At 54.3% G+C, this 23,205-nt stretch overlaps 9 protein-coding genes across 9 annotated transcripts; 4 read left to right on the top strand and 5 right to left on the bottom strand.

Annotated features, from left to right (window-relative positions):
- Positions 1-499: 499 nt before the first annotated feature.
- On the bottom strand, positions 500-3,031 carry CABS01_02599 (fungal tRNA ligase adenylyltransferase; the record flags this gene model as incomplete). Its single annotated transcript, XM_060535977.1, has 2 exons — positions 500-751; positions 806-3,031. 2 exons carry the CDS (start codon positions 3,029-3,031, stop codon positions 500-502), a joined length of 2,478 nt encoding a protein of 825 aa, XP_060393889.1.
- A 1,004-nt stretch (positions 3,032-4,035) lies between these two features.
- Positions 4,036-4,731, top strand: CABS01_02598 (ankyrin repeat protein; the record flags this gene model as incomplete). Its single annotated transcript, XM_060535976.1, has 1 exon — positions 4,036-4,731. One exon carries the CDS (start codon positions 4,036-4,038, stop codon positions 4,729-4,731), a length of 696 nt encoding a protein of 231 aa, XP_060393888.1.
- A 50-nt stretch (positions 4,732-4,781) lies between these two features.
- On the bottom strand, positions 4,782-6,117 carry CABS01_02597 (ribonuclease P 40kDa subunit; the record flags this gene model as incomplete). Its single annotated transcript, XM_060535975.1, has 5 exons — positions 4,782-5,278; positions 5,340-5,468; positions 5,530-5,694; positions 5,750-5,894; positions 5,974-6,117. 5 exons carry the CDS (start codon positions 6,115-6,117, stop codon positions 4,782-4,784), a joined length of 1,080 nt encoding a protein of 359 aa, XP_060393887.1.
- Positions 6,118-6,766: 649 nt separating this feature from the next.
- On the top strand, positions 6,767-8,600 carry CABS01_02596 (uncharacterized protein; the record flags this gene model as incomplete). The annotated part of the gene is made up of 4 exons (XM_060535974.1): positions 6,767-6,880; positions 7,186-8,036; positions 8,127-8,332; positions 8,440-8,600. The coding sequence occupies 4 exons, from the start codon at positions 6,767-6,769 to the stop codon at positions 8,598-8,600; spliced, it is 1,332 nt and encodes a 443-aa protein (XP_060393886.1).
- A 403-nt stretch (positions 8,601-9,003) lies between these two features.
- On the bottom strand, positions 9,004-10,328 carry CABS01_02595 (vacuolar import and degradation protein; the record flags this gene model as incomplete). The annotated part of the gene is made up of 4 exons (XM_060535973.1): positions 9,004-9,070; positions 9,138-9,495; positions 9,557-9,707; positions 9,765-10,328. The coding sequence occupies 4 exons, from the start codon at positions 10,326-10,328 to the stop codon at positions 9,004-9,006; spliced, it is 1,140 nt and encodes a 379-aa protein (XP_060393885.1).
- A 4,232-nt stretch (positions 10,329-14,560) lies between these two features.
- CABS01_02594 (mago nashi) lies at positions 14,561-15,313 on the bottom strand (the record flags this gene model as incomplete). Its single annotated transcript, XM_060535972.1, has 6 exons — positions 14,561-14,701; positions 14,763-14,850; positions 14,905-14,968; positions 15,023-15,118; positions 15,184-15,221; positions 15,276-15,313. The coding sequence occupies 6 exons, from the start codon at positions 15,311-15,313 to the stop codon at positions 14,561-14,563; spliced, it is 465 nt and encodes a 154-aa protein (XP_060393884.1).
- A 363-nt stretch (positions 15,314-15,676) lies between these two features.
- CABS01_02593 (uncharacterized protein) lies at positions 15,677-19,089 on the top strand (the record flags this gene model as incomplete). Its single annotated transcript, XM_060535971.1, has 6 exons — positions 15,677-15,688; positions 15,747-15,779; positions 15,920-16,347; positions 16,409-16,829; positions 16,883-18,878; positions 18,941-19,089. The coding sequence occupies 6 exons, from the start codon at positions 15,677-15,679 to the stop codon at positions 19,087-19,089; spliced, it is 3,039 nt and encodes a 1,012-aa protein (XP_060393883.1).
- Positions 19,090-20,143: 1,054 nt separating this feature from the next.
- Positions 20,144-21,132, bottom strand: CABS01_02592 (ubiquitin domain-containing protein; the record flags this gene model as incomplete). Its single annotated transcript, XM_060535970.1, has 2 exons — positions 20,144-20,266; positions 20,338-21,132. Coding segments are annotated over 2 exons (918 nt in total), but the record flags the coding sequence as incomplete, so codon positions are not given.
- Positions 21,133-22,445: 1,313 nt separating this feature from the next.
- CABS01_02591 (uncharacterized protein) lies at positions 22,446-22,856 on the top strand (the record flags this gene model as incomplete). Its single annotated transcript, XM_060535969.1, has 1 exon — positions 22,446-22,856. The coding sequence occupies one exon, from the start codon at positions 22,446-22,448 to the stop codon at positions 22,854-22,856; it is 411 nt and encodes a 136-aa protein (XP_060393881.1).
- Between the last annotated feature and the right edge of the window lie 349 nt (positions 22,857-23,205).

Here is a 23,205-nt window from a genome sequence, read left to right as displayed (position 1 = left end):
TTTAGTAATGAGCCATGAAATTAAGCATTCAAAGTACTATCAATGACAGGATTGCGATGTGACCATGATATGAACGTGTCACGCTGATGCTTTTAAACCGCCCCCCTCACATTTGACAGGGCTTCATGCATTGCGGCCTCACGAAACAAGCATGCTCCACGTTGGCTAGAACGAATCGATAAGTAATAATGTCTGAGTTGTGTCCCGCCTCGCGGTTAGATACTGGCGATCAACCCATATGTTTTGACGCACAATCGCATAACACATCACTTGGTACTGAGATAGCCCGTAAAAGTAAACCTCAAAGGGGGAGTTGGTCTAAACAAGGACTATCCACGATGTAGACCTCAACTAACGGTCAAGACTGAAACTTTTGGTATTTAAAAGAACTTCTCACGAATCCTCTCCATTTGCCCTTTCTTTTTTTGGGTACGCCTCTTCGCAATGCGAACTCTCACAAAGCCACCAAATCTCACCTCCAAATGTTGTCATACCCGCATTACCTTGAGAGAACGCCCCGGACGACTCCCTCCAGGTTGGGCTTGTTATCAAAGACGACTTCCTGGATCCCCGTCTCGCCGCCGGTGCCCTTGTCCAGCCAGCGGGCGAGGAGGTCGTTGCTCTCCTTTGGCTTGACGGCGTCGTCGCGGGTGCCGACGGTGATGTGGGCGACGTTGTTTGTGCACTTCCACTGGCCTGTCGGGTCGACTAGGCGGACGACCATGGCCATGACGCGGTCGTCAAAGACCACCTATACGAGAGTCAGTCAGTCTGTAGATGGAAAATCAGAAAGGGTTCTGCTTACCCGCTCGAGCTCGACGGAGCACTCGCCCAAGGGGCGGATGTTGGCCTGGTCCTGGGTACCATTTTCCTTTTCCGCCTCGGCGAATAGGGCGAGGTACTTTGACCACAGCTCCGCGTTGTCCTTTGAACTGGCGCGGTGCATGAGCGTGACGTGAAATTTGGGCTGGACGCGGCGGGTCTGGTGAAGCTGCTTGTAGAAGCGGGAGGTGGAGGCGTCAACCTTGTTGAAGGCGCCGTCGAGGACGCCGCGGACTTCCTGGGACTGCACCTCGACGGACATGTACTCAAGAGGCTTCTTCTTCTTCGGCTTGGGACCCGCCTGTTGCTGCTGGCCCTGCTTGTCCTTGCGGGGACCGCGGTCCGGAATGTTGTGCTTGAACTCGGGCTTGTACTCAATAAAGGCGGACTGGATGGCTTTGTCGAGCTGCTCGGCGGAGGGGACCTCGGAGACGAGGTTAGGGTACATGCGGTGTAGCTCGGTGATGACCTTCTCGAGGTTCTCGCGGCTGCCGGCGGTGGGGTCGAGGTTGATGACGTTGTCGAAGCCATCGTCGGGTGGAGAGAAGGCGGTCAACGGCTCGAAGCGGCTGATGAAGCCTTCCATGACGCCGAGGAACTTTGACGCGTCGGTGGCGGCGTGGATGGTCTGGTGGTTATCGCCGCGGGCAATGACACGCTCCTGGGTGATACGCCGGACCTCGTCGACGTTGGAGTTGTCGTGGGCGAAGTAGAGAGCCACAAGGCGGGCCGTCTGGTGCTGGACCTTTACATCGGTGATGATCTGCTTGCGCTCATGCTTCTGGGCATTGTTGCGGTCGCCGATAACGACGGGATGATCTTTGAGGAGGTCGAGAATGGCCTTTGTGAAGCGAGGCGGCCGGCCCTTGCCTGAGATATTGTCGTTCTGCACGTGGCCCCAGTTGAATAGCTGCTGTAGGGCGACGGCGATAGTAGTCTTGCCGCAGCCGATGGTGGCAATGGGGCACAGGATCACGTCTCCGGTGACATCTGCGTTGACGTTGTTGGGTCCATCCTCGAGCTCGAGATTAGCGGCGTCGGAGCCCTTCATGTTCTTGTAGGCGAGGAAGTCGTTGCGGAGAGCGATGATCCCGTGGTTTTGCTGGTAGAGCTGGGCGAGCTTGGGGTCGGCCTGAAGGCGCCGGCGGGCGTAAAGGAGGTACTCCTCGGTGATCTTGATGTGCTTCTTGTAGCGGGGCGGCTTTCCGGAGATCATTGCTTTTGTGCACTCGCGCCACTGGCGGTACATCAGATAGGGCTCCTCAAACTTGTACTTGAAGAACCAGTCGCGGTAGGGAACAGACTCCGGGTTGTGACTCTCCTTGCAGCGGATTACGAATCCCTCAACGTCGCGGTCGCCGTAGGCGCCCGTCTCTGCCACCTCCTCGAGAAACTTCTTGACCTCGTTGACATCGTCCATGACGATCAAGCCGACATTCTTGAAGCCCCAGTCGTTGCCGAAACTCTGAACGAGGGCGCTGGGGTAGGTGGCAAACTCGGGGAGATTCAAGTTGATGCCGTGGATGTAGAGGCCGGCTTTGTCCGGACCGTACTCGAGGATGTGCTCCTCAAAGGAGTCGTCGCAGAGTTCGGCCACAGCAGTGGCATTCCGGTCCCGGAGCTCCCTGGCCAAGTCCTCTTTTGTCTTTCCCAGGGCAGCGAGCTGCTTCTCAATCATGCGCTCTCCGGCAGTAGCATGGCTAAGCTCGGCGTCGGCCCTATCACCTGTAGAGTGCTTGCTGCATACCAGCAGCGTACCATCCTCCAAGCCGGAAATGAAGATGATGCAGCCGTTCTCCTTGAGGGTGAGCTCGTAGGGGCCCTTTGTTCTCGGGATGATGTTTTCCCACTTTGTCTCATTGACCTCGCCGACGTTGAAGAACTTGTCGTAGCCTCGCGTCACAATCTCATGCTCGTTTCGGCAGTTTCTTGCTGTGAAGAGACCTCTGGCGTAGGTGGGCAGGCCTCTCTTCTTGTAGTCCCATTCCTGCATTTTCCAGGAGTCGACAGTAACACCATCCTGGGAGTTCTTGACGTCGAAAGACGTCTTCTTGCAGGAGAAGCCACCGCCCTTTGACTTTGCAAACTTGTTGTAGGCCTTTGCGTCGTTTAGGGCGTGAACCATCTCTGAGACCTTTCCGGCGTCCTGGGCAACATAGGGGACCTTGGGCATGACTGCCTCGGCATTCATCGCGTTTGCTGTCGCCATTGTTGTGATTAAGGGTTTGTTGAAAGTGAGGGGGGATTGTCTAGAAGCGAAGAAAAGTGCCCTTCGGGCAATGAACATGGAAAAGACGACAAGGAACGACGCTTGTGCTGTCCCTTTCTCTGTTGAAAAAGGACAAGAGACAAGTTGTGTGAAGATGATCTCACTTGACCGTTCGGCCTGGGAGGGTGAGATATTCGTTTGTTTTGTAGTACTTGAGAATAGGATGTAAGCCTAATCCTTGACTAACAACCTTGAAAAGTAGACACTGAGGTACCTTAGGTCGAGTAGCTACAGACCGCAGCAAACGCAGTACAGGAGGTGAGTCACTGTTAACTGCCTCGTTTGGGCAACGGACGAGAGAAAGTTCCAACCTGGGGGGTCTCGATCAAGCGGCCTCAGCTCAAAATATTGGCGTGTGGCTAAGTCACACCTTGAAAGAAATCGAGAGGGAGGCAACCTAAGAGAAGCAGAGAAGTAGAGAAACAGAGTCCTCAAAGCACTGCAAGTTGAACTCTCAGAAGACGTCGGTAGTCACGCCGGGGGAAGGAGGCCAATCGACAGGAAATGGCGTGGTGGTTTGTGCCTTCCTTAGGTTACCTGGTGTGCCTTGCGCTTTCCACATTGGGGTACGGTGGCCCATTGGGCAGGCGCGATGGATAAGCGCCACCAACGTCGTGGGATTCTTCGGGGGGGCACTGGGGCTTGGAGGGGCACAGCACAGCTCCCAAAGGGCCAAAGTCCCAGGGCCTCCAACCCCCACCAACACCCGACCACGGCAGCTTACCTCATCCAGTCTAGGTAGGCGGTAAGGACCATCTTTGGAGGGGTCAATGAACTTTCCATTGTGTGCGTCACGCCGGGAGCTCCCCTCATCCGGCAGAAATTTTCCAACAAGCAAAGACAGCAACATTGTTGGACGAAAACCAATTTGGCCTCAAATTTCCCGACCCAAGAGTTTTCCTGCTAGTTTTATTTCCAAGCTAATACCTTTGGCCAAACCGACCATGGCTCCCAATCCCTACCTCTTAGCCGCCGACAACCCGGACGCCCTGCTTACCCTCCTCCGCGAGAACCCCGCCATCGCCTCCGGCCAGGATGAGCACGGCTACTCCCTCGTGCACGCCGCAGCGAGCTACAACCACCTCGAGCTCCTCCGCGCCCTGATCCGCGAATTCAACGTCAACGTCGACATCAAGGACGAAGACGAGGAGACTGCGCTCTTTGTCGTCGAGACCGTTGCTGCTGCCAAGTGCCTGGTTGAAGAGCTTGGTGCCGACATCAACGCCAAGGGCGCCGACGGCATCACCGCCAGCCAAAAGATTGAGGGCGAGGGAGACTACCCCGAAATCGCCGAGTACCTGCAGGGCATCGAGACACAGAGAAGCGCCTCTGCCGCCGCTGCTGCTAAAGCTGCCGCTCCTACTTCTACCACCACCGCCGCCACCACCGATACCGCTGCCCCGCCCATCGACATGCCGCCCGTCCCTGAAGGTCTCGCCGTGACGCTCGGCACCATGGACCAAGCCGAGGAAGTTCCTGCTGAAGTCGACCCCGAGTTCAAGCGCCGGATAGAGCAGCTGGCCGAGAGGGAGGACTTCCACACCGCCACGGGCCAAGCCGAGCTACGCCGCCTCGTCGAGGATGCCGTCCTCGGTCAGGACCTGGGTGATGAGCGCAGTGTACGTCAGAAGCAAGGTTAAAAAGAAGTTGAAGAGAGAAGAAAAGCATTCTGTTTAGGTTTAATAACTGGCTATTCATCACCTTTGACTTCCCAAAATAGGTAATGGCCAAGCGATTCGGGCGGCCGGAAGAATGCGACTTCGGTGCTGTCGCCCGTCATGCCCTTTGGAAAGGACGTCGCGCTTAGCGAGAACCAGGTGCGTGACGGCAAGGCGACGAGGGCGTTGATGAGGACGCCGCGCACCCAGTGCGAGGCGAAGAAGCCTTGCCACGAGATCTTACACACGTTTGCGTGTGACGGCGTGTCCGGGTCCCCGGGGACCTGGTAGCGTGAGAGGTACGGGTCGATGGTGTCCCCTGCCTTGACGCGGGGGCTCTGCAGACGGATGAGAGATAGCCACTCGTACGTCTCTGTCGCAAAGTCTTCGAGGCCCGGTCTGTCGCCGTTTTGGATGATATCCAAGGGTAGTGATAGCGGTGGTGTCTGGACCTGGAAGTCGGGTGCGAAGGATGGCTCGCACGTGTATCTTGCTGGAAAATATTGGTCCAGCGGATCTGGTGATGGTGCTGAGGAGATTTATGTCAGAGTAGGCACCAGAGACAGGATAAGCTTGGGTGAATAACTTACTAGTGGTCGCCGCGTTGCAGAATAGCCACGTCATGGGCGTGTTGAGAACATTCTTGCAAGCGTACACCAACCTGTCGAAGCCCTTTTTGCCAGGGAACATGGACGGGTCTCGCAACTGGTAGCTCACAACTTGAAGGTCGTTAGTTTCGAAAAGTGCCGTGCTGCAATGTGAAATGTTCATCTTGCTCACCCCATCGCGGCTTCAAGCCCCTCTTCCCCTTGACACCGTGAGGTTTTCCAACAAGACCGGCACGCTCGTACGTTTCCTTGTCGAGGTACATGGTCAACAGGCCCTCGCGAAGCGAGAATACATTTTCAACGTTTGTCCGACCCTCCGAGAGCATGAGGATGTTGCCTACATAGAATCAGTACCCACGCGACATCACACTCTGCGATGAAGTTGTATCTACCTCTCTTAATGTACTCATTAAAGAATCCGCCGTCCAGAATCTGACCGAGGGTCATGATGACGCGGTGGAACGTCGGTGCTGGGAGCTCTTCGACGAGCTTCTGGCGGACTAGCTCGAAGCACTCTTGCGGTAGGACGAGGTCAACCTTTTGAAATGTTAGTTAAAGGTCTAGTCATAGAGGAGGTTTGTCAAGGTTCCGGGTTCAATGGTTCAAAAATACAAACCTTGTAGTTGAATCCTTGTCCCAGGATAGGCGCCCACGGCTTCCCCTTTGTCGGCAGCTGCTTGGGCTCAATGTGAGGCATGGTGCCGTATGTGACGAAACATTTTGGCGATTGGTAGACGCTAGGCGTCGGGAATGAGAGCATTTTCCCTGGAGAAGCACTGTTACCAAGTTGGTTGAGCTTGGTTGATTTGCGTTGAAGTTGGCACCAATGATCAGGGCGTGTAAGTTGGTCGTGATATTGAGTGAGTGAGACGAGAGCTTGACCGCGGATTCGAGAATTGCATATTGGAGCGGTCTTCTTGTGTCCACGGTAGGCGTCGATAGAGCACACTCGAGATCCACTCAATTATCTCTGATCGCTGATGATTGGTTCAAGAGGGCGTGTGCGCATCCGAGTGACTCTGCGCCCAGAAAATACCATCTTTTCGAGTCAGCGGGATGAGAGGCACTGCGCAAACGTTTCTTCCAAACAGCACCAGAAGAAAAGGGAACTCTTGACATGCCTACAGGGTAATCCAAGACCTCTCAGATCTATGAGTAGCAAGACTGCTTGTTTCTTTCTTCTTTCTCTGAGTTGTGCCAGTGCTAATACCAAACACAGTCGCCAATAAGCCTCCGAAGCGCAAGAGAATAAAAAAAAAAACGAGGGGCATTTTTCACCCCGCGCTTGCGCCAGGATTTTCCAACAGGCTGCCCCTCCTCACTCACCCAGTCGACCTGAGTCTCATGAGAGAGGACCCCAAGACACCCTCGATCAGATCACCATCTAGGACGCCAAAGTCATCTTCGTAATGGAGTTCCTCGTCCGCTTCTCCCAGGCCCACGAGTCCTTTCGGCTCCCTGAGCTGCAGGCTCTCGCCGATTTGGAGGGCATCGACATGAAGGTTGTGGAGTACAGCCTAGATGTGAGTCTTGAAATCTACCAGTTTTATATGGCATACATGGCAACTTCATCTGTTTTCACAATTATTCAACACGATTCTTGGCTCATGCACAATGAGAAATTACACACAACGTTGTAATCTGCATAAGCTCATCATATGTCGTTTTGCTCATACTTTACCCTCATCTCTCAACTCACCAGATATGGCGTCTCTCACCATAACCTGCCCCTGATGAGAGCCTCACCACCAACACCACAAGACCCCCAATCCAACACTCATCTCTCACCTCACCCAACATCTCACAAGCAAATGCTAACATCAACTAGTCTCCCTTCTGCATCATCACCCTCCCCTCAATCGACCTCGCCCCCCGCCTCGTAGCCCGCTCCCTCCTAACCCAATCCATCCACCTCCTCCTCGCCTCAGCCCCAACTCACGACGCCGTCCACCCCATCCTCAAATCCCAACTCGCCTCCCCGTCACCAACAACCTTCGACTGGTCCGCCGTCGGCTCCTCAACCTTTAAATTCTCCCTAGACACATACCAATCCTCCCGCCCCCACGCCTCCTTCGTCTCCCTCATAAACGGATACAAATACCTCCCCCTCCACGGCGCAATCGACCTCAAGACCCCCGAGCTGCACCTCACAATTTTCGAAGACTGGGACCTCCGCGGCACAGAGGGACCCAAACGCGTCCACCTGGCCCGCTTCCTCGCCACGGGCGCACGCTCTCTTTCCCTGAAATATGATCTAAAGAAACGGGGGTACATCAGTACCACGTCAATGGACTCGGAGCTCGCGCTGGTGACAGCCAACCTCGCGCACGCGGCGCCCGGGAAGCTATTTTACGACCCGTTTGTCGGGACGGGGTCGTTCCCCGTTGCTTGTGCGCATTTTGGAGCGCTTGGGTTCGGGAGCGATATTGACGGGCGGGCGATTCGTGGGAGCGGAGGGGAGAAGAGCGTGAAGGGCAACTTCGCGCAATATGGGCTTTCGGAGCGTGTTGGCGAGTTCTGGACGGCAGATTTGACCAACTCACCGGTGAGGAGGGTGAGGTGGCTTGATGGTATTGTGTGTGATCCGCCGTATGGTGTAAGAGAAGGGTTGAGGGTATTGGGGTGTCGCGATCCGGAGAAGACGCCGTGGGTTGTCGAGGCAGGAAAACAGCGGTATAAGTTGGTGACCCCTTTTCCTCAATTTGCCTGCTTTCACCCTTTGCCGTCTTACCATGATGGACGAGGAATCAATAATGCTGACAACACCAGGTCGGGAGACTTCATCGCCCCCAAGAAACCATACAGCTTCCTCGCCATGCTCGACGACATCCTCGAATTCGCCTCCGAGACCCTCGTTGACGGCGGCCGCCTCTCCTTCTGGATGCCAACCGCCAACGACGAGGACCAGGAGATCCCCACACCGCAACACCCACGCCTCGACATTGTCGTCACATGCGTACAACCGTTCAACAAATGTGAGTTGTTTTCCATCGTTAAATACCTGCCTACTCGAGCTCCATCCCTCCATCCATAGTCATCGTTCCCATCCCAGGCTACCACAGTCATGCTGAATCCCGAATAGGGTCCCGTCGACTCATCACATACCGGCGCATCCCCGACAACCAGGTAGACCCGGAAAGGCTGGCAGCCTACAAACGCACATTCGTAGCAGGAACAACAGCAGATGAGTTGAACCCCTTCCGACGGGGTTACTTCACAAAGTTTGAAAAAGAAGAAGCCTGATAGAAGAAGAAGAAACCAAGAGAAAAAAGACATGTACAGCAAATACCCAGCCTCCTTCTTTGATGATGCCATGACCGTTTGCCCGATAAGAAATAATAATGATAATACCATGCGTTTCTCTTTCTTCTGTACGTGTCGTGATCCCCCCCCTCCCTTAAATCGCTTGGCCTTGGAATATGTCCATCCTCATACCCAAGGCGTACCATGGCATCGTCATTTGATATCATTTGCACAAAAAAAAAGACAACACGAATAAGACATGCGTGCGTCCAGCCAGACATACTCCCGCAGTCTGCAGGCGCTCGCGCACGCACACACCGAATAGAGTCGGGCGTCGCGCTCGTGCCTCCTGCACCCTTTCCCACCTCCCTCTTCCCTTCTTTCCTTGATCTGGTGTCTGATCTCATCTGAATTCCATGGCGCCGAAGCAGCCCCTATCCTCCACGTGCTTGAGCTCAAGCTGCTGAAACCTGGCAAAAATTGTTAGCTAAACAACTAAATCAAAAAAGGTTGTGGGAGGGCATTGTCGGCACGTACTTTTCGCTTTTCGAGTGAAAGTAGATTCCACTCACTTCACCCTTGACCTGGTTGAAGCAGATATAGTAGAAGCCCTCAAAGCTGGCTCCGGAAATCGTGCGTACGCGGTGGTCGGGGACGAGGAAATGCTCCTTCCAACGCATGAAAATGTTCTCCCTCTGCGCAACATCACGGATCACCACTGGGCCCTTGCGCGCCTGCTTCTGGAGAGGGCGGAAGGCGTTGAACTTGCCCCAATGGCTGAGATCGATCTTGTCCGTGGCGCCCCAGCTCTCGTGGCCGGTGATGAAGCTGTATTTGGTGCCAATGATTTCGCCCTCAAAGTATGTCGTCAATGTGGGGTGGTCCTCGGTGAGGCCTGCAGACACAGAGTTTAGCAACGGGTTACACGATGAGCGGGGAAGCTAGTTGTTGCGTACCTTGGATTCGCAGGTAGCCGCATAAAAACGACTCCCGAAGATCGACGTGCTTGATTTCGACCTGCACATCATATACCTGCCGCTCAGATTGTTGCGTTCCGTGGAACTTGCTCCCTGGGCGAAGATATGAAGATGCCGTGGATGGAATAATCTGCCGATGCGTTTTGTTAGTCACTGGCGCGCTAGGCTGCATCGTTTGGGCACGTACCCGCATGTTGGAAAAGTCAGAACCCATGGACGGCGCCATGAGCTCCTCTTCCCACACATCGTCGACATCAAGTTCCATGCCCTTGCTGTCTTCGTGTTGGACCGAAGTCGGCGATAGCCTGGGATCGTGCCGCCTCGCGCCATCTGGCCGTGTCGTCCTTTGTCTGTTACCGGCCATGTGGGCCTCTTCGTCAGACTCGGCATGCTTGAAAGACTCCATATCGGCCGCCGGTGACGAGTTGGCGGTGTCGCCCGACTGCGGCCTCGGCGACATGGTAGTGGATCTTGAGGATGAGACGGCAGATGTGGGCTCGTCGTCGAGTATGACCTCTGTGCTCATGCCCTCGGCTTGTGGCATTGGAGCGCTGACGGGGGCGGGTGACGAGTCGTCGTCCATGGGGTCGTCGTGATGGGGATCCATCTGGGGAGGGGCCTGATTTGCATCGGTGGGCGGCCGCCAGCTGCGTTGTGGAGATCTTGAGCTGCTGTCTTCAGGACATGTCGAGAAGCTGTGTGATCGGGGCGAATGAGGATCGGGAGGAGGGTTGGAGGATGGAGTTGGCATGTTGGGCGTCGAAGTCGGGGTCGTGTGTCGTCGTCGAGGACGGCGGTGGATGTCGAAGTCGGGCGATGGGGTCGGTCGCGTCGACGGGGAACGGGTGCGGGTTTACCGCCGGCAGGGGGTCGAGGGCTCCGCAATGATGGCAGCAGGGGGAGCGACGGCGCTGCTGTAGAGTTGGCGATGTCGGTGACGGGCGGGAGAGGGTGCGATGTCGGTAATGGATGGTAGCTCGCCGCGAAATTTTGCGGTCGCGGGCTCGAAAGTCGAGATAAACTCAACTCGGTCGACGGGATGCGAGGAGGAGTAGAGTTGGGCCAGGCCACTTGTAGCAATCGGTGACTATGGGGCCGAATAAGTCACAGGCCTGCCAAGCGGAAGAAAGCGGTCGGGGGCAGCGAGAATGGTATTGGTCGAGAGAGAACACCACCCCAGAAGTCGACGAGGTACAACTTTGTAGGTAGCCGCGGAGTCGCAGGACGACGGCAAATGGGTGAGTGAGGATGATTGGAGTTACGGTTCGCAGAGGATAAGCTGAGTGGTCGCAAAGCACGTCGCGGATGACGAAGCTTTTCTGGCTTGGAGGGGAATATCAAATGCAAAGTAGAAGCAACGGACGGATGACTGATGATGTGACGAAGACAAGGCGAGTCTGGGTCGTAGTATAGCAGAGGTGGGCGAGAGAGAGAGATATGGGAGGGTTGTCCACAGCAATGCAGTGGCTGTATCCGTATGGACTGAAGAACCGGGCCAACAGGAACTGTAGCCAGCAACAAGCAACAGGAGACAGCGACAGCGACGGGTAGAACCCAAGGCAAGGTAGAATAAGGTGGTGACTGGATGCAGCCAGCAGGACGGGAGGACGATGAAGTGACCAAGGCACGGGAAATGGGACGGGGGGGGTGACGATTGGGATGCGGGATTGGAGGAGGGAAGGCGTGGAAGGCGTAGTAAGGTTACCGTGGGTACAACGGGCATGTACTCCGGTAGCTTCAAGCCTTTTTCACTGAGAGTGCGAGTGAGAGTGAGAGTGAGAGGGCGTGGCATGAGAGAGAATTGGGGTGAGTCGTGACCGGGGAGGTACTGGGACGGACGGGGGACCCGCGGAGAAGACGAGGGATGGGACGGGATGACCTGTACGGAGTACCCAGTAGGTGACTGAAGTGAGCGATGATGCTGGCCGAGGTCTTTTACTTTGCTCGATTGTTCATACAAGGTAGCTTTTGCAGAGTTTACTGGAGAATTCTTCATAGGTATGCAGACTGTACAGAGTGAAAGTTATGAGATGAGTACAATGTCTCGACTGAATCCATCACACACCACCAGTCAATTGCATTACATTTTATCTGTAGACAATCTGATAACACATGAATTGGGTGTGAGCGACCAAGGGGGGTGAGATGAAATGCGGGAGAATGAGGGCGGGCAGGTGCTGCAGTCAATGCAATGCAGCCGATGACGCCTGTGTCCCCGCCTTCTGTTCGCGGCCTGAATGCACATTGCTCACTCGTCCAGCTACCATGACTATACATAAGAGAGAGTGCCCCAATTACCTCAGTTAATCAGCTAAGAGAAGCGAAAGAAAAAGAAGGGACGTGTGAGACGCGGGGACACCTCAATCTGCGTCGTTTACCGCTAGCCACGTTGGAAGGGTCTTCCCGGCCTGTGCCATTTTCTGCGCTGTCAAGCCCTGCGCCGCCCTCATTTTCCTTCTCTCCGCTACGCCGCCGCTGCAGAGTGAAGCTTGTCGGCTGTCCCTCTCTCTCTCTCTCGCACGCACTAACTAACAAGTTGTCACTGCCACGCCACGGAGCTACGGTAATCGTGGGTAGCTTAGCGTGGAAGGCGTGGTTTATCTCCAACTGTCATAGCCGTCACTCCTACGAACCGACTTCCTGTCGCTTCTGGCGTCCCACGCGTTGGCTCATGGCATACGCTAACAAAAACTTTGGTCCCTTAGCGGGCTGGCGAGTAACTGGCTGGCAGCTAAATGGCCATTCGCTCGGTGGCTCGTGTTAGACGAACTGCTGGGCTGCAAGCGTCGCAAAAGGAAGGCACTTAACCACTTTACTCACGTTGACAGCGACCACAGGCGCGGTTGGCGGATGTACAGCATTCCTTTTATCCTTTTCTAGCAACTTATGTCATACCTATAATTCGTCAACAGCCGTACATCCCTACTTCCAGAGTAGGTACTCACTGGCACTCACTCACTCATTCACTCATCCAGGGTACTCACTCACATACTTAACCCACACATAATTACCTCCCGTAACGTCCCGACCACGACAATGGCACGCGACAGCAACGCGATACAGCCCTGTAGTCTTGCGCTATATGCCCTGAAGGATTCACCAAGCTGCCACTGCTGCTCCTCAAGTCTCCCCTTTGGATACCTCTCAAACATAAACACCCCATGAGTTGAACTTTTAGGGGTCAAGGCTCACTCATCGGGCTTGCGGACTTTACTCTGCGCCCGCTCTCCAGCAAGTACTTTCCAAGGGCACAGCACCAAGAGCCTCAGATGGCGGGGGACGGAGGCTTCGGCAGGGCGCTGAAATCCAAAGAGTTGGAGAAAACGGGCACAGACTGGGGTCAAACTCTGTGCTCTTGCAGCCTCTTTCCTGCACTCCAAGCCCTCAGACACTGTCAAAGCACTCTCACTCCCCTCTCCGTCATTCATCCCACTTGCTGTGTACACGCCATATTCTCATTCTGCGTATCTCCCCTTAGGTTGGCGTTGGACGCGCATAGGTACCCCTCGCAGGAACTGCTCCTACAAAATACGATGTGCTCATTAACTCATTAGCTTCAAGAGAAGTCATGCTCTCAACTTGGGTTACAGACTGTTGTCTCGCCTCTTTAACTCTATGCCCCTCACTCTCACCGGGCCTTACACTCGGTGACTCAAGAGTTGAATCTCCAGATTTTCCAGACTCTCCAGAGACTAGAAGAAAGCTCACCTTACCCGCCCCATCTCCACAGTCTAAGCCTCAGCCTCATGTTGGAGAAAGGGCTGTGCCAATTGACACTCACTCTATTCATCTATCCCTAACCTTACACTTTCAGTATTCGGTCATAACGTCCGACCCAGCAGCTCCCTGTCACCACCCGTGATTCCCTTTTGGGACTCGCGTTCTTCATTGCACTGTTGATACTGTCTGTGAGTACGGGTTCTCCCAGTCTCACCTTACATTGGTGAACTCACCTTCCTCCCGTGCCTTTGTAATACTTCACCCCTTCTTAGGTGAGGATCTTGGGTCAGCTTTCGCGTTTGGTATGCTCAATGGCATGTGTCTCTAGTTGCAAACAAGTAGCCATCATACACATTCATCGCATAAAAGTCAATCTGGGATCGGCGTCGCCGTTCAACGCCGCATCATCGAATTTTACACCCTCCTTCCATGCTCCCTCTTTTGGCGCGATCCGAACCCCAGGTACCGGCTTCTTCCCGTCACACCTCAACGGACCTTTACCCTGCTGGGCTCTGTCCGTCATTCAGTATGGTTGGCCCGAGGAAAGACACGACTGTTGGTCCCAGCTCGAGGTGCTCTGTAACATGTCTTTGTCTGGTATAAATGCGCCGTTGTGAAAAGACTGACTCGAACTGTTGGCATCGTCTGCGAACCGCACCACCTGCATCCCCGAACCAAGCGCGGCGTCCTATGAAGACAAAACTGACCGAACAATAAGTGTGCCATTCTTTTGACAGCGGGCCACATGCCACTTGGAAAATTAAACTCGTCTTCGTCTCTCAGTCGTGTTAACATCATCGTCACTCAACCTCAAAATACCATCAGAATAGGGGGCGCGTGCGTGCATCAATAGTGAAAACCGTATCTCGTTATTTTCCCCTCACATCACATGACCAGTAGCCATGCAGTCTGGTCTTCCCGAGTCTGACCTCGTATGAGGGACGACCAACAGGGCTGTCTAATTTCCCGCCTGCCCGTTTGTCCGTTCGCCAGCTCATCGTCTGAGCTGAAGGGCCCAAGACCCCTCCTCCATGCACCCGACTTGCAGCATCATGCATTTTTTTCTAGAAAAAAAAAGTCGTTCCGCAGGTCACATGCGGGCTAATTCGTCATGGTACGTCCTCGTGGCCGGCTTGTAGCGTTCTCGCACGAGAGGAGGAGAACAGATGCGGGCCCAGTTCTCAGGGGTATCTCCAAGTATTTTGTCGTTTGACGCCTAAATTAGTCTGACGCCTTCTTCAGGTTCTTCGATGTGTCACCCTTCTAGATGGGCTTAATCTTGAAGTGCAGCGCGATCAAGCTGAACACCAGCGCCTTCAGGTCCTGCACCAGATAGTAGAAGACGCGCAGGCCTTCAGGGTCGGCAGACTCTGTCACGTCAACCAGTGAGCCGATCTTGGCCGTCTGTTCGAAACACGTCAGTCAGCCCGAATCTCCGAGTCCAACAAAGTCGCTTTCAACCCACCTCAAAGGAGATGTGGTCGTTGCCCAGCCGAATCTCCAACTCCTGACGTCCGTCCTTGTTCTTTTGTGGCCACTTTGAGTCATCTTCCCTTCACCCTGTATGTCAGCGTATCTCCGGGGATGGTTGATTTTGGGTATCCCACTTCAGAATCTCGCTCGTCTTGATGATGCGCTTGATCTCGTCGACAATGAGAGCGCTGACGCACACTAGATGTTGCCATTAGTGATGCTCGTTGAAGTATTAGGGGAAAGGCGCCGTACTCTCTTTGCGGATCAGACTGTCATTTCGGTAGTTGGAGTTATTCGCATAACGCGCGACTGCGCTACGTCCATCGCCAACGACGCGAAAGTCGAACTCTGGTAGAAAGAACGTCAGAAGGTTGCTCGAAGAACCGGATAGTGGGGTTGGGATTCGGTGTTACCCAAGAACTCGTGTCCGAATCGCCCAGAGTGACCGGAGCTGCATCTCAATTAGCATTTATTCATAACACGGTGTAAAGCTCTGGCTACATACTAGTAGCGGAGGTAGAACTGATCGTTGGGGGCCGCCATTGTGACAACAGTGTTGGCGACAATTGGCAATGTCGGTGAAATGTCACGGCTGGTGTCTTCGAGCTGCAAGGCTGGAGATGGGAATGCAAGGAAAAGCGGGATGGTCCCCATCGAGTCCAGCCTAGCCCGCGGTGCCTCGCCGGTAGGGTAGCGGGGTCCGATCCGACATGGTCCAAGCTTCCTCCAGTCGCCAATGGAGAGCTCTTGCCCGCCAAGGGAGGCTCTTATCAGTTAATCCGTTCCGTCTCCGTGTTTTGTGCAAGGCGGCAAGGGGTCAAGTCCCATTAAAACCTGAATCACGTGTGACTACCTAAGTAAGTGACACCTGTCCGGCGCTGGTGCCCAGGGACAGATATTCACGAAATGGAGGCCAGAGTGTGAGAGAGAGCCCAGCTACTGAGCCGTATGTCGAAACTTATTGCTTTCAACACAGCACAACAAGGCGACGCATGACTACCTAGGACTCGTGTGGAAGAGGACAGTCTCGCTGGATGGCCTAATGTTCGTCTTATTCCCCAATCCCCTCAAGTTTGGTCACTTTGGGCTGTGAACTCGCAGCGATAGACAGCTTCCCTTAGCTAACACGTATTCCACCCCCGTCCCTAGACCGTCCAATCCCCACCGCCCAGCTTCGATACATCCCACTCGAACACCCCGAACTCCCCCTTGAACACGTCCTCAACCACAGCGCCGGCACCTCGCCAGCAACATCACACCGCACCCGCCACGATGGCCTCCTTTCTGGAAAATGCGTACAGCTTGGTGCACCAGGACAATGCCGCCGACGTTCCCTCCCTCTCGGACCTGCGCACGCAGCTCGAGAAGGGCACCGACGAGAGCAAAGTCGAGACCATGAAGCGCATTCTCACGATCATGCTCAATGGCGATCCCATGCCCAACTTGCTCATGCACATCATCCGATTCGTCATGCCCTCGAAGCACAAGGCTCTGAAGAAGCTATTGTACTTTTACTATGAGATTTGCCCCAAGCTCGACTCCAATGGCAAGCTGAAGCAAGAAATGATCTTGGTCTGGTTCGTGGCTGGCTTGTTCGTTCCCTTCGCAGCTGCACCCCTGCTGACACTCTGGCCTTAGCAACGGTATCAGAAACGACTTGCAGCACCCCAACGAGTACATCCGGGGAAACACTCTTCGCTTCTTGTGCAAGCTTAGAGAAGCCGAGCTCATCGAGCCTCTCCTCTCCTCCGCCAGACAATGTCTCGAGCACCGCCACGCCTACGTGCGCAAGAACGCCGTCTTTGCGGTTTCCTCCATCTACACACACTCCGCCAGCCTGATTCCCGATGCCTCAGAGCTCATTGCCACATTCCTCGAATCCGAGAACGATCCCACATGCAAGCGCAACGCTTTCGCTGCGCTGGCCTCTATCGACCACGAGAAGGCACTGCTCTACCTGAGCACGGTGTTTGAGGGTATCCCGAACGCAGAAGAGCTGTTGCAGCTTGTTGAGCTCGAGTTCATCCGCAAGGATGCCGTCCAGAACTCTCAGAACAAGGTAACGAGAACCGAGAACGGACATTGCCTTGTCGCACATCTGACTTTGATTAGGCACGGTATCTCAGACTCATTTTCGACCTCCTCGAAGCCAATACCTCGACCGTCGTATACGAAGCCGCTTCCTCATTAACCGCCCTCACAAACAACCCTGTCGCTGTCAAGGCCGCTGCCGCCAAGTTCATCGAGCTCAGCATCAAGGAGGCCGATAACAATGTCAAGCTCATCGTGCTTGACCGGGTTGATCAACTGCGGAAAAAGAACGAGGGTATTCTGGACGACTTGGTTATGGAGATCCTCCGCGTTCTTTCCAGCCCCGATATTGATGTCAGACGCAAGGCTCTGGATATTGCTCTCGAGATGGTGTCAAGCAAGAATGTCGAGGAGGTTGTGCTGCTGCTTAAGAAGGAGCTCTCCAAGACTGTCGACCAGGAGTACGAGAAGAACACCGAGTACCGCCAGCTCCTCATCCACACCATCCACCAGTGCGCCATCAAGTTCTCAGAGGTTGCCGCTAGCGTCGTCGACCTGCTCATGGACTTCATCGCCGACTTCAATAACACTTCAGCCGTCGATGTCATCAACTTCGTCAAGGAGGTCGTGGAGAAGTTTCCTAAGCTGCGGAAGCCGATCGTCCAGAGGCTGGTTGCTACCCTCAGCGAGGTGCGTGCCGGAAAGGTGTACAGAGGTATCATGTGGATCATAGGAGAATACTCCCTGGAGGAGCGCGATATTCGGGATGCATGGAAGAGCATTCGTGCCAGCCTCGGCGAGATCCCGATTCTCGCTTCGGAACAACGACTTCTGGACGGCGATAGCGAAGAAGAGAACAAGGAGCAGGTCAACGGACACTCAAAGCCCGCAGCACCTACCGGCTCCCGCAAGGTTCTTGCCGACGGAACGTACGCGACCGAGACCGCCCTTACCAGTCAGTCTGCTGTTGCTGCCAAGCTGGAGGCTGTCAAGGCTGCCCAGAAGCCTCCTCTGCGCCAGCTCATTCTCGACGGCGACTACTACCTCGCAACCGTTCTCTCCGCCACCCTCGTCAAGTTGGTTATGCGCCACGCAGAGATCTCTACCGAGTCAGCGCGCACCAATGCTCTCCGCGGTGAGGCCATGCTTATCATGATCTCCATCATCCGCGTCGGCCAGTCGCAATTCGTCAAGGCCCCCATTGATGAGGACTCGGTTGACCGCATCATGTCTTGCGTCCGCTCGCTCGCCGAGTTCGCCCAGAACAAGGAGCTCGAGACTGTCTACCTCGACGACACCCGCAAGGCGTTCAGAGCAATGGTCCAGGCCGAGGAGAAGAAGAAGGCCGCCAAGGAGGCCGTTGAGAAGGCCAAGACGGCCATCCAGGTTGACGATGTCGTTCAGATCCGCCAGCTCTCGAAGAAGAATGCCAGCGATGGTCTGGACGAGATCGAGGTTGACCTGGAGCGCGCAACAGGCGGAGAGGCCACCGCTGAGGATCTCTCGTCTAAGCTCAGCCGTGTGGTGCAGCTTACCGGTTTCTCCGACCCTGTTTACGCCGAGGCCTACGTCAAGGTTCACCAGTTCGACATCGTTCTGGACGTCCTTCTGGTCAACCAGACGATGGAGACGCTGCAGAATCTCTCCGTCGAGTTTGCCACTCTCGGTGACTTGAAGGTCGTTGAGCGGCCGACGACACAAAACCTGGGACCTCATGACTTCCACAACGTGCAGTGCACAATCAAGGTGTCCTCTACGGATACTGGTGTCATCTTTGGCAACGTTGTCTACGACGGTGCTCACTCAACGGATACAAACGTCGTCATTCTCAACGACCTTCATGTGGACATTATGGACTACATCCAGCCGGCAACATGTACCGAGACACAGTTCCGCACGATGTGGACCGAGTTTGAGTGGGAGAATAAGGTCAACATCAACTCCAAGGCCAAGTCTCTGCGCGATTTCCTCGAGCAGCTGATGGCGGCGACCAACATGAACTGCTTGACCCCCGAGGCTAGCATGAAGGGCGACTGCCAGTTCCTGAGTGCCAACCTGTACGCTCGCAGTGTATTTGGTAAGTTTACTTTCCCTGGTTCATTGATATTCGCAGCATTTGCAAGCTAACACGATTTCTAGGCGAGGATGCTCTGGCCAACTTGAGTATCGAGAAGGAAGGCGAAGACGGACCGATCACTGGCTTCGTCAGAATAAGAAGCAGATCGCAGGGTCTGGCCCTGAGCTTGGGATCCCTCAAGGGTCTCAATAAGATTGGCTCAGCGGCATAAGAGACCTGATAAAGGGGATGAAAGGCTATATACGGAGACTTGCGGTTTGTTCCCCTGGCTATCTGAGGCCCACTATGGCTACAGGTGTAATGAAGAGCCAGGAAAGAGACACAAGTGTTGAGTTTTCGATGGTGTATGCCGGGGAAAAGTAAAGCATGTGGTGGTGGTGGTGGCTAGCTTGTTGAAAGCGTCGAGTTGAGTTGAAATGGGAATGAACAAGGGGGCGTGGGGGTTGAGAAGGAGAGACTCCCCTCTCCTTTTCTTATCTCTTTGAGGTTAGAGTAAAAAGTGCAGCCCGGTCAGGCGTCATGAGTAGGTAGAAATGAGATGTTCTTGATGTTCAACAAATGGTCTTTTTCCTGCACGCAAATTTGGGTGGGCATGTATGAACGTGTGCATGAGACTTTCAAAGTCCAAGGTGATCATCGTCTCTACTTGCCTCTCCTAAATCACACGAGGAGAACAGGCATTGCAACACATAAAAAGGCTGAACGGATCTTGAGTAATTATTGGTATTGTACCTCTCCGCAGTGACAGCCACTCATCGCTGCCCTACACCTTGGAGAAAGGCTCGCTTGTCGAATGATCGTAATGACCGCTATTAACAACTAAGAAGAGAAAGAACCAAAACATCTGTGAAGTGCTCATGATGGAAAAAACGAACGCCTGCAATGAATTGCTGACCAACTTCTTTTGTGAGGCAGTGGGTTTCCATCCTCCGGAACGCCTGATCGACTATAAGGGAATATTAAAAAAGAGTCCCGCACCATAATGAAAGGGGGTATTTATCCAGACTGAGGAAAGCCAGACCAAAGGAAAATTCATGCCGAGGTGTGTACCCAATCAAATCGAATCGAATGTGATCGGGGTGGCGCCATGCCTGCAGCCGTGTTGCGTACGCCATGGCAATGTGCGTTATGTTTGTCGTCGTTCTTTACTGAGGAGAAGAGTGTAGATGGCGTTGCATGTCTTGAGACGACGTTCTCAGTCGGCGAACCCATGCCGTCTTAAGCCAAATGGACGCATATCTGTCCGCCTGCGATTCTCGATGATGCTATCTGTCGAAAACGAGGGCGTTGACCACATGACCCTCTGCCCAGCCCTGTTCAGCGAGGGAGAGATTGTCCTTAAGGATCTTGCCCATATAGGCGATGCGAATCTTTTTGGTGCTAGCGAGCTGGGAGCTTGTTAGATGATGCCCTCTCCAGGATAATTAGGCTGAGGCGGAACTCAAGATATGTTACTTACTCCTGACTGCTCCTGGATCTTACGAGCAACAGTTCTGACGCTATCGCTCTTGACAAAGCTGACAGTGACATCGCGTGCAGTCTCGCTCAGGCGGGCTAGAACGGAGAGCTGGTCCCGGGCGTCGACAACGGCCTTACCCTTCTCTTCTCTCCGGCGGACGTTGTCTTCCTCGTCCAGCTCCTCCGTAGTCTCCTCTCCTCCCGCAAGATCGTCCTTGAGGTCTCTAGTAGAGAGCGCTTCGTCGGCGCCATCAATCGTGGCATCGTCCTCTACCAAATTCGTGGGATTGGCGACAAGCCACTCAGACAGGGGATAGTAGTTGCCCAGTTGATCGTAGGCACCCTGAGCAAGATTACCCGTGGGAAGAGTGATCTCTGCCGCATTAAGAATGCCTTGTGCTGTCGCAAGACCATCGGTGCCGTCGTCAGCGGCACTCTGGCCGACGGGGTCCCAGATAACCTCGAGGGCTGCGCGCAAAGACTGCCAGACTTCTGGGCGGCCAGTAACGCGGGTATCAAAGAAGTCTCTTCGCTCGCGGTCTATTGCGACACGGGTCCAGGCGCGACCCTTAGAAGTCCAGACGTGGCGGCGCAGAGGCTTGTTGATGTGCTTGTCGAGAGGCATACTGGAGTGGCGGCCCCGACGGCGACCGGAGGAGGTCTGTGTTGTTTCGGCAGGAGAGTCATCGTCGCGATGAACTGAGGCGGGCGCAGAGTTGATAGCTCTCGCGGAGCCCGTGTTGGTCGGACCCGGGTAGTGGGCGTTAGAGCCCTGGGGACGGGAGAGACAGCAGCCCTATGCAAGAAGGATCGTCAGTCTGAGAACATGCGGGAGGTGGTCGGACGAGGTATGCAGGTATTGGCAGGAAGAGCGCTTGGGCGTATCGGAGTAGTGTCCGACGGCGGTATCATACAGAGACGAGAGGGAGAGGAAGTAAATATTTACCATATTGTCAACGCCTTCAGATGGAGGATGGGGTGTTCGGTTCTGTGTTGGCGAGGGAGATTGATTCTAGCAAGCTGATGCGTCTCGTGCCATTGCCCAGGTTGTGATTTGCGGCGTGTTGGTGATGATCAAGTGTCGCCGTTGACCTCGAGATGAAAGACGAGTCAAGACAAGCTTTGGCTAGCTGTACTGAACAAAGATGTCAAAAGGTTGGCGGGAACTAATTAGTGGCTTTGCCGTAGAGAGGTCGGGTGGTGAAAACGGGGGCGATGTTGAAAGAGGAGAGGAAACGAGTATGGGCTGTTGGAGGGTCTAGACCCTTGTGTCGTTGACGTGACGATCTGACGCTGGTTGGTCGACGAGCTGCGGCTGTCGTGTATTAAAAAGGTGTGTGTGTGTTTGTGTCGTGTTGGTCCCGGACGGAGCGTGGGGAGAGCGACGGGAAGTGGTGTAGCTGAAGTCAAGAAAGGTACGTATTCGAGGGGGAGGCGTTGCGAATGGAACGAGAGCAGAGTGAAGGTGGGTGGTGAGAGGCACAGAGCAGAGAGGAGCTCCTCAAAAACGTTACAGGCGGCAGAAGGAGGGCAGCAGAGGAGAAGATGAAAAGTGACGAGAGACAGTGAGGGACTAGGACTGTGTTTGGGAGGGTGGCTAGGCACCTGGGGTCCAGTGGTGACGAAAGGAAGGATTGCTGCGAGAGGTAAGGTAGCAGGTGAGGTGAGTGGTGAGAGGTGAGATGGTGAAGGCAAGGTGAGTGTGGTGAGTGAGTCTCTCTTGGTACCTTATCGCCCACCTCTACGGATACCTAGGTAGGTACCTTAGTACATCTCGAGTTAAAAAATGGAAAGAATGCAGCAGATGATCAGTGGTTGCAGTTCCCCGGAAGAGGATATCGGCAGCAGGGATGGTGCTAGTCCAGGCTTGTCCAGTGGGTTGCCGCTATGAGACGTCGAAATTGGGCTTGTTTTTCGCTTCCCGTCCGCTTCGTTTGCGAAGAGATAAGGCGAGAAAGCAGTGGACCTCGACTTTTCGTCCCTTTTCCCCCTTTGAGCATTCCTCTTTCAAGATCCGAGGTACCTTACCTTACCTTACTCCGTACCTTGTGTATGATTTGAATGCACGCAACCGTGGGATATCTCTGGGTTCAGCATCCAAATCAAGACATGTTTTGCTCCTTCGAGTCTCCCGTTTGCACGTGGATTATCCTCTTTCAGAAATATTCGAAAGACGCTAAGAGACAATGGATCGAGACATTGGATCGGCCCAGCCACATGGTTCTCTCTCCTCTAAGTGTCTCTCATATCCGTACAGACACACAAACTCCCTTCAGTGTCCACAGCTATTTTTTTTCTGTAAGTCCAGCTCCTCAAGGTTTGGTCACAAGTGCCTTGGCGAGATCCATCCGAAAAGTCAGCCCAGCACAGGGTCCTCCCCAGCATTCCTCAGCCCAACCCACTCGCTTCATGCCGCAAGACTCTTCCTCCATCGGCCTTCTTTTTCACCCTCGTGCTCTACATACACTACGATTGGCCCTCAGTGTTGGTTGTGAGGGGATCACTCCAAGGTTCTGCTGAGCCACCATGAACTGGACGCCTGATCAATAAACACGGGACAGCGGCCAACTGCATACCGATGGCTCATAGCAGGCGCCTCTACCGGCACATCTCGATCACGCACGCGAGGTAGAGACACCATCCGTGAAGGCAATTCACTAGGTAATCACTTCAACTTTTCCTAGTAGTATTCGTAGAGGTCATAGCGGTGCTCAAATTGGCGCTTCTAGAATGGATATCGACCGGGGCCCGTCTCGTATTACTACGTACACCAATTGAAACGCCATTGCCGAGATCCCGTTACCTGACTCCAGCGCCAATTTGGAAGTTTGCCTTAATAGCACATAAGATCTGCGTCTCCATCGCAACA

This window comes from Colletotrichum abscissum (assembly GCF_030869225.1).
Source record: "Colletotrichum abscissum strain IMI 504890 chromosome Unknown Scaffold_5.1, whole genome shotgun sequence".
Taxonomy (NCBI): Eukaryota; Fungi; Ascomycota; class Sordariomycetes; order Glomerellales; family Glomerellaceae; genus Colletotrichum; species Colletotrichum abscissum.
The sequence above is the reverse complement of the archived record's forward strand: the minus strand, read 5'-3'. Positions and strand labels throughout refer to the sequence as shown.